This window comes from Arxiozyma heterogenica, assembly GCF_036370985.1.
Source record: "Arxiozyma heterogenica strain weizmannii chromosome Unknown scaffold_15, whole genome shotgun sequence".
Classification (NCBI taxonomy): domain Eukaryota; kingdom Fungi; phylum Ascomycota; class Saccharomycetes; order Saccharomycetales; family Saccharomycetaceae; genus Arxiozyma; species Arxiozyma heterogenica.
Genome location: NW_027042668.1, coordinates 707,765 through 717,489, shown reverse-complemented (window position 1 = coordinate 717,489; position 9,725 = coordinate 707,765). Strand labels below are relative to the sequence as shown.

Here is a 9,725-nt window from a genome sequence, read left to right as displayed (position 1 = left end):
AAACACAAGTTTTTTGAGAATCAAAAGTATTAGGGTGTTGTTTATATTCTGTTTATATCTATTTAGCTAGTATTAATTCCTCACGTTTTGTAAATAGTATTGAAGCAAGATATCCGATTTCATGAATACCTTAATATACAATCTTGTGATGAGAAGATCGACCCAAAACATTACAAAAACTTATAAATATCTACAGTTGTAATTATATATAAATAAAGAGTTGTTACAAGTTCTCCAGAGAAGTGATCTTTATTTATATTTCAAACCACAGTGCTAAGAGACCTGTTTTAATAAATAAACAACAATAATAATATTTGTTGATTGTCTAACTTACAAATATGGAAAAATTATGCTAGGCTCTAAAGGTTCATTATGAGTACTTATTTATTAAGTTGTAACTATTTAATCCTCGCGTGTGATGTTCTGAAACATGATGAGATAAGAGAAATGATGTTGTCAATAATACAAATTAGAATGTGTGAGTTTTTGTAGTCGATTATCAAATAATCCACGTAGGAAATTTTATATCAAAGCTCACTTAAAGAGGTCTTTGATCCAGTTTGATAGATCGTAGGGATAATTATCAACATTGGATTATGATATAGTTGAGTCCAATATAATATAATTAGACAATATATCGTATGTTCACAAGATCTTTTTTGTTAAAAACTGATTTTGGTAGATCGTTGGTAATTTTTTTGAAAGAAGTAAAGTTGTGAAAGATCAATATGTATTTAATAATAAATACAATATATACTATTTGCATGGGTTTTCAATAAACGAGAAATCCAATTTACTAAATACTTAAAACATAACAACGTTAGACTTTAAGTCTACTATAGTTCAGGAGATACCATATTAGCATCCCTAAGACTCTAATCCCAAATGTTAAATCTACAAAACTATATTTCCATAAACAATTAAGATTATTTAAATTAAATATCATTTTAAATATTTTCATAGGATAAATGCTTGATCATAAACAGTAGAAAGATGGTATAGTGTTTAACATAAATCTATTTATCAAAGTCTTCTTTGAAATGAAAAACGTAAGCAGATTTTTCAAATTTGTGGCTTTCACTGCATATAGAACATGTAGATTGTTTTTGAATCGATCTTGTTTTCTGGAAAATAATTTTGTATTATTAGGCATAGAATATTTCTCATAATTCTCTAAAAACTGTCCAAGATATCTTTTCCCATGAGTAGAGCAAAAATTATTTCCCATGTCAAATGATTATATGAACAATTTATATTTAATCCACCAACTATACCAAGGTAAGCAAAACAATGAGCTCTTTCTAAAAAGTTTCTGAAACATATATATCACTATCTCTTTCTTTAAATTACAAAATATGAGTGAACCACAATTTTCGAAACAATAAAAATAACAACGATAGAGTCATTTGTTTTATGATAAATAGATCAATAAATTTTGACCATTCTCTTTTCATATGTAGAATGTAGAAAAGATGTAAACAACGTAAACTTAATACACTGGATTAATCTGAATCATCAATGGTTATTCTATTACATCTCACATATATGGTCACATTTCTATGTTTATTATCGTGATATCATCTAGTAAATTTTATTGCTCTTTTAAACCTATAACATACAATGTTATTCACAGTATCTGCTATCATGATATTAACATGTATCTTTACTATAGATTTATACATAGTAGACTAAGTTCATATCAACCACTATTTCTTTCAATTATGTCTTTACTCTTAAACTGCTTACTTCATTTGGACATTAATAACTGGTAGATTGTATGGTATCACTCTTAAACTATGAACTCCTCATTAATATACAACTTCTCTTGATATTATGTCTTAGACAAGGACGATACCACACAAACATATCACACTTAATTACTCTTAGCATCAGCTCTCATGATCTCTTCACTATCCACCAATCTCATTTCATTCAAATTTCAATTGTCAATTTTCCTTGTTTCAAAATCTGAAAAAACAGTTCGAAAAAAAAATTAACAACAATAATAGCCACTCCCATCGACAACCATATAAAATACAGATCCATATAACCATAAATAAACAGTTACGATATGCTTACTATATGGTATAACTTTGAACATTGCTAAACCACTATTTAAGATGGTATAGTTACACCACTGTATACTTAATAATCATTCATAAGTAGCTATAGAGAATATTCTCAAAAGAACTTACTCCATACATATATTGTAACTAGGGAAACTATTTATTAAATACCACTTTCATTTACTGTTATACTACTACTTTCATAATAAATATGACTATTTAAGAATTCTCCAATAACACATGAACACTATCCCTTACTAATATTTTCAATATGAAAAATATAATTATATCTTCTATATCACTTCATTATCCATCGAATGATAGTGTTATAATAATTTATGATCACAGAAAATAGCCTTTTGAAATTAGCACATCATGATAACTGTTATAAACATAGATACAATTATGCTATATCCATAAACAAATTTACTATATCATCTTTTTACTTATATCTTACAGGATATTTATCCTTACTAATTCCAATCTTATTATGGATGTATTTGATTTATGTTTGATTTTCAATGCTTATGGTAATGATGATAAAAGACACATTGATTTGATATAATGAACAATATTTTGATTATATCTTTATTTCATTCTACTGTACTGCTTTCCCTGCTTAACAATTTTGTTCTATCTTTTACTCAAATGATCTTATTTTAATGTTTGAAAAATAACGTAATAAAAAGAAATTTTATCTCGATCTTTGAACATTGAACAACATTTAAGAATATACTATGGTGGAGTATTAACATGTTAATCTATCAATTTACTATTCAGGAAATTTATTCTCTTTAAGAGTTAATCTGACATTATTATAGCTGGATGTTTAATACTGTGTATGGATCTCTAATTGTAACCAAGAGTCATGAGAAGATATTGAAATTCAAAAAAAAAAAAATAGGAGTTTAATTCCATTATAACATTAAAATAACAAGACATACTATAATTATGGATCAACATTTGCAAAAATATGAATGTGTTATAACATTGTTACATGTTCCATATTTAAAAAGAAAATTCCTATATTATTGAAATCTTAGGATAATTATTATCACGATATTTTTCAAGTGTGGGAGAGAAATTCTCTTGTCTCTTTTGAAATTTTGAAATCTCTACATTCAGTAAAATACAGGAAGAGATATGATACAGTAATGGATCAATAAAGTACAACTGTTACCGTATGCTGTGTATCTACATTTTTGTGTATAATATTCTTAACATATATAGTAAGTATAATATGTCATCAGTGTGCAATTCTGTACATTTGGGAAATAGTGTCTTATTTCTCTTTTTTTCCCTTTGCTACTTAAAAGAAGTTTCCATTTCTTTAAATATTGTTAGAGTAATTCTATAGCATGTCTCTACTGTTCATGTGAATATAATAGTTATTGAATATGTTGGCTTACGTACAATTGAATACTATATTACAAAAAAAAAAAGAAATAGAAGTATAGCCATAAGTTTAAGCGAGTTAATAACAGTGACCATATTAACACAAATATATATATATAGTTATTTGACCTAGCAATATATAGTGGTATTTAATTAAAGTATATCCATGTATATATGTATGTATTATGTGTTCCCTATGGATGTATTTGTATATACAGAGGACAGAAAGAAAATAATTAAGGAATGTGGGAATAAATACATTTATCTAGTTAACTTTTCAGTAAATGCAGGTAAAGAAAGATTGTAACTGTTTTTAAGACATGTGTCAAACCTTTTATTATGATCTTTGAATTAAACTAGCATTAAATCTTCATAATTACAATTTTTCTTAATTAGAAAAGGCTTAAAGACCTTATATCCTTTAAACCATGATCAATCGATATATACAGAAGTAAATTTCCTAATCACAATCTCTTTATTAAAAATTGCCAAAACATGTAGCAAAAATATACATGTATTAAAATGTCTATATAACAACTATTAGATTGTATAATTGTATTGAATAATCTAAATTACTTAAAATTGGGAGAAGATATTATCGGTTTATTAGGAATGAGCAAATCTATTTGTGCTGTACAAGATATTTGAAAATCAAATAAATAATAAAAATACACAATATAAAAAATATTAGAATACTATGTACTTATATAGAAATATTTAATTATTAAATTATTTAGAATTCTTTATTGTAAAATTTTTTATCTTTAATCAATTTAAATTACCAAGAATAATAATAAACTAATGCAATGGGCAACACTCCATTTCACGTACATAGTACCACCCTTATCTTCATATGATACAAGAGAAGGTATACCCCCATGAGGTATTGTAACAGCAGTCGATGATGAGGATAATTTCTCAGGAATATATTGGGAAACTTGCGGCACCATTGAAGGCATCGATGTTTCTGATCTTCTAGACTCATTATTACCGATTATAGTGGTAGATATTCTAGGATTTCTAGATGTTGGGTGATTTTTACCATTGGTAAATGCTGGACCAGTGGTGGTAGAAGCAATAGAAATAACTGGAGTTGCGTTCGAAACAACCGAAAGTGAGTTAGTCTCTTCTTGTTGGTTCTTTGAATAAACTGACTCAATAGAACTATGTCCAATAATAGTAATCATATTTGTTTTGGAAGTTGCAGATGGTTCAGGACAATAAGTTGTAGTCATAGTAACTCCATTAACAACCGTAGTCAAAACAACTAGAGTGCCAGTCAAAGCAGATTCAGTCATTTCACCAGAAATAATGGAGTTTCCGTAGAGAGGAGATGGTACAGAAATTGATGATGTCATAAAGCTATTAAATGGAGATGGGGTGATCACAACAACAACAATCTCTGGATACGAAGAGCCGTCGCTGTCAATAACAGTGGTTGTGTAAGTAGTTGTGGTTGGAGCAGAAACTAGACTTGTAGTTGTAGTGTGGGAGGTGGATGGAGAAGGTGTGACCACAACAACTTCGGCAGAAGAGGAGCCGTTGCTGTTAGTGACGGTGGTTGTGTAGGCAGATGTGGTTGGTTCTGTAACATCTGCAGTAGAAATGGTGTAAGAGGTAGATCGAGATGGGTTGATATAAACCACAACAACTTCTGGAGATGGAGAGCCTTGAATATCAAGAACTGTGGTAGTGTAGGTAGTATTAGTTGGTTCCTCGATGTCCGAAGTAGTAGAGGTGTGGATAGTGAGTGGAGGCGGGGTGACAACAACCACAACAACTTCTGGGGATGAAGAACCATTGTTGTCAACAAGTGTGGTGGTATAGGTAGATGTTTTTGGAAATGCGAATCGACTAGTAATAGTGGTGTAGGAAGTGGATGGAGGTGAGGCGAGAACAATAACAACAACTTTTTCAGTTTTAGATCCAGCTGTATCGGTAACAGTTGCTGTGAATGTGGATGAGGTTGAGCAGTAACAGGATATGTTATAGTTGTGTAGGATGTAGATAATGGTGGTGTTTGAACAACAACTACAATCTCTTCAGTGACAGATCCTGCTGTGTCGGTAACAGTTGTGGTATATGTTATTGAAGTAGAAGTGGTGACCAATGTAGCAAAAGTAGTGGAGATAGTAGATAATGGAGGTACAGCAACTTGATAAATAAATTCAGGTACGGTATGGAAGTACTGATTGCGTGTAGATGTTGTTAAAGTTGAGATAGTAATAGCTTTAGTAATAGAATCCATGGTGGTAACGGATGTTGTCTTGGTAATTGGTTCAGATAGTGATGAACACTCTTGATCTTCATGTCCACTCACAAATATAGAAGTACCATTGAATTTATAAAGAGGATCAGAAGTAATAATACGAATATTACTCACATACGTTTGTGTCCAGCTAAATGTACAAATTCGATTTAACCAGTAACGGTGACCATATAGTGCATAATTAAGCTGCCCAATGTTCTTCAACGTGCCCGTATTTTTGGAGCTCCATGTCTGAAAGTCTATATCCAAGAAAACAAAATCTGATCCGATAATATTCACAACTTTAAACGAACTTGGTACAACTTTTGGATTAATAATATACATATTCTCGTTGACACTGAACGTTTGTCTCCCAATTATGTCCGTATTAAAAAAAATTATAGCCCCTTTAGTACCAGTGACTTCACCTTCACCTTCTATAGGATTATTGAAGACAAGACCTTTCATATTGTATCTACTACGAGCAGGAAATCTTGGGTTAGGTATCAATCCAGAAAACCCACCAGAATTTATGACACCATTATTTGTTATGGTACCAAGATAAAGTAACCCATTTGTAGTACCTCCTTTGCCAGCTGTATCATAGTCAATAGTACTTGTATTAATGAAGGAACCAGTTGGATCTAGAGTAAAATTAGTACCTGGGATGGTGGCAGCACCATTTAATTGTGAGATAGTAAATATACCAAAGTTATCTATACTTGCAGGTACAATAACAAAATCATTAGCGGAACCTGTTGATCTAATATTCTCAATGTTGACGTTACCACTGTTTGTAATTGTTGTAGTAGAACTAAATTGTAGACTAATCAACCCTTTTGTTGAATCTCCAACAATGTTTAAAGAACCTTTAACATCAATACTACTATTGAAGGAATATGATGAACCAGATACTAATGCAAGAGTAGCCCCTGATTCAATTACGATATCATCAGAAAACGTTTGATCACCAGACAAGGTTGTTGGTGTTGAAATAGTTGTAGTAGCAGCACTTACTTTGGTCACAAGTAGCTCTAATAGTGACCATAAAATTAATATCTACATTCTGATTATAACAAAGATGAGAAGTAGTTAATTTTTGTTTTACCTCACTTTATTTTTTTTTTGTTTATCTTATCCGATTGATATTTTTCGTTGAATTTTTTTTTTTGAAGATTTTTCCGTGGAAAACACACAAGAACGAAAATCACGAAAAAAAAAATAGGAGAAAGTACGTTGAAATTTAAAAGGTGTGGAGTAATAACCTATAAGTTATAACGGAACTTTATGAACCGTATTTTTATAAGTGCTCGCTCACAGTATTAAATAATACATATATTATATACAAAATTATGCATTACGTATGTAAAGTCGTGAGTAAAAGAAATTATTTCTAATTTCTATATCTTGACTATATGTACTTTTCAGAAAGTTAATTTTGAGAAAAAAAAAAGTTTTTCACAAAATTTTCATTGAGTCTAGGTAATATCTCAACATCATGAAAAAAGTTCACTATTCCCCTTTTATTTCTCCTGTGTTATTTCAGTATATATTATTCACTCTTGAATACTTCGGTAGAATAACCATATAGGTTCTATTTATATTTATTATAAGATATAAAAATGTTCAAAGTATATATCTTATAGAAGTAACTGTGTTACAGTTAATATTCATACGAACTTTGACAAACAGTCTCTGTTTTCTTTTTTAAAAAAAAATAAAAATGGCAATAATTTATCTCAAGAAATTCAAAAATAGTGTCACTTTACATTTATTTTTGTTTTTTAGTTTCCAATTGCTCAAAAATATAAAATTTACTAGCTAACTGTTCCCTTAATTGGATAATATTCTCGATTTCTATACTTCCTTCAAAATTTCCATGTCTTTTATAATTTTTGATAAGAACATTTTTTGAATCAATATCTCCTGCACATTTATTTAAATTTGATTCTAAATCTTTTTTCAATTGATGAAAATAAACCTCAGAAAGAATGAATTTCTGATTTTCCTTCATTGCTTTGAAAGTACTAATGGTATTTTCGATTGGCGTACTATACCCTTCTCCACTATTTAGTATAATACCAGAATTAACAGCTCTTTTTAACTTTCCGATCTTGTGGGCACCAAGCATACCTCCATGTTTTTTCATGATATGCTCATAGTATTCCTTCTTATACAATTCATAAGGAGTTTTTTTCAAACCAGTCCATCCCAAATTTTTGTATAACTTTTCAATAAAAAATTTTTTACTGGCTTTAAGTTTATTTGCATTTCTAATCTTGAATAAATTAAATGATACTGGATTAGCCATTCCGAGACCTAGAAAAAGAGTTAGGAAAAGTATCTTTAAAATATGTAACACAAAGAAGATAATTTGGGTATTGTGACTGCTAAAATTGGGTTGGATTTCTTTTCTTAATTTTTCACTTAGCTGTGGTTTATTTAAATAATTCATTATTGGGATTAATGCCCACGAAATATAATTAGTTAGGCAATTCCCAGGAGTAGGTGAAATGAAATCTGGCAAATCTGTATATAGCCATAAAAAGCAAATTATTGTATAGTAGATAATATTCTTATAAGCAACATCCCAGTTTGGTACAATTAACTGGCCTGGCCATAATTGCTGAATTAAAGGTACATTAGAATCCAATTCTTTTAAGAATTCATTTTTTGTTGAATCAAAGTTGAATAAAATAGACCCACCAGGTGTTAAAATACCTGGATGAACAGATTTATAGAATTTTGTTGGTGTTTTTTCATGAAATATAGATGGTCTAAGTGGTAAGATATTTGCTAATTCACCATCTTTATCAAAAATTCTTCTTAAATAATTGTTAACTGTAAAGTCTTTTTGAATCTCAAAAACATAATCTTCCTCATAATCATCATGCAGTCTGATTGCTATATCCATTATTAAAGTAAAGTAAAATATAATAAAGCAGTTTGTTTGATGTAGTAAGCTCAAATATGCCTTTTTTTAGTGATGGCAATAAGGTAGATACTGTAAGAAATATTCCAAAAAAAGAAAATCATATGATCTCTTATTCAAAAATATATAGTCACATCATTCGAAGTGTATGGATATTTGTGCTTTTATATTATTTTTCAATGATCAGGAACTGTAGGTTGTATAGTTCTAAATGCTTTTAAGTTGTATTATTTTAGTAGCAAGTAAGCAATTGTTCGAACTTTCTCCACTTTTTATGTTCTGTTAAAGACACATAAATTAAAAAAAAAAAATTAGAAAAGAAAATTTTTCGGGGGTGATACAGAGAAAGATTATTGAAACTTAGATTTGTTTGCATAGTGTAGACTGTTGCTTTACACACAGAATCGATTAGAGAGTGGTGAAAAATATTTGTTTAGGGAAAGGCTGGAGCATTGGGATGTAAAGGATTTCTATACTGTCAAAGTGTTAAAGAGGGGGTGGAGACTATTTTGAAAATCTATACAAGACAAACTCCTTCTTTTTTCTTTTGTTATTATTCCACTATTCGACTGGTTTTTGCTTTGTCAGTACATTTTATTCTGTGTTGGCAAACATTAGAAAAACAGAAAAAGTAACCAATTGAAGTAGGATAAATAGATATCTGCATCAAGTTTATTGTGCCTTTTAAATAATGATCTTATCACTAGTGTACTTTATAACATAGAATCACTTTAATTTGAAAGTAGAATGGATAGAAATCGTAGGCAGAGCTTCAATCATTCACTTTTTTTCTTCTTCTATGTTAATTATTGTATTGATTTGTTTTACTTTTAAGCAAGATAAAACCGACGTAAGATTAAGTGAAATTATCGTAAAAGATAATAAGGAATCCTTTTATAACCAGAGTAGATTATGATTGAAAGGAATACATAGTACTTTCCACCTTTGATTTGAAATTATATATCTGATTTTTTTAAAGTGTGTGTAGGAACAGTAAATTAAAGATTACAGTTTTTTCTCCTTGTATACATGCACAGCAGTATAATTAAATTAAACCTTTTTTAAAATGCTAATTTGATATCAA

At 29.4% G+C, this 9,725-nt stretch overlaps 2 protein-coding genes across 2 annotated transcripts; both read right to left on the bottom strand.

Annotated features, from left to right (window-relative positions):
• Window positions 1-4,929: 4,929 nt before the first annotated feature.
• On the bottom strand, window positions 4,930-6,177 carry PWA37_001152 (uncharacterized protein; the record flags this gene model as incomplete). Its single annotated transcript, XM_064857796.1, has 1 exon — window positions 4,930-6,177. The coding sequence occupies one exon, from the start codon at window positions 6,175-6,177 to the stop codon at window positions 4,930-4,932; it is 1,248 nt and encodes a 415-aa protein (XP_064715634.1).
• A 1,303-nt stretch (window positions 6,178-7,480) lies between these two features.
• PWA37_001151 (uncharacterized protein) lies at window positions 7,481-8,623 on the bottom strand (the record flags this gene model as incomplete). The annotated part of the gene is made up of 1 exon (XM_064857795.1): window positions 7,481-8,623. The coding sequence occupies one exon, from the start codon at window positions 8,621-8,623 to the stop codon at window positions 7,481-7,483; it is 1,143 nt and encodes a 380-aa protein (XP_064715633.1).
• Window positions 8,624-9,725: the final 1,102 nt, after the last annotated feature.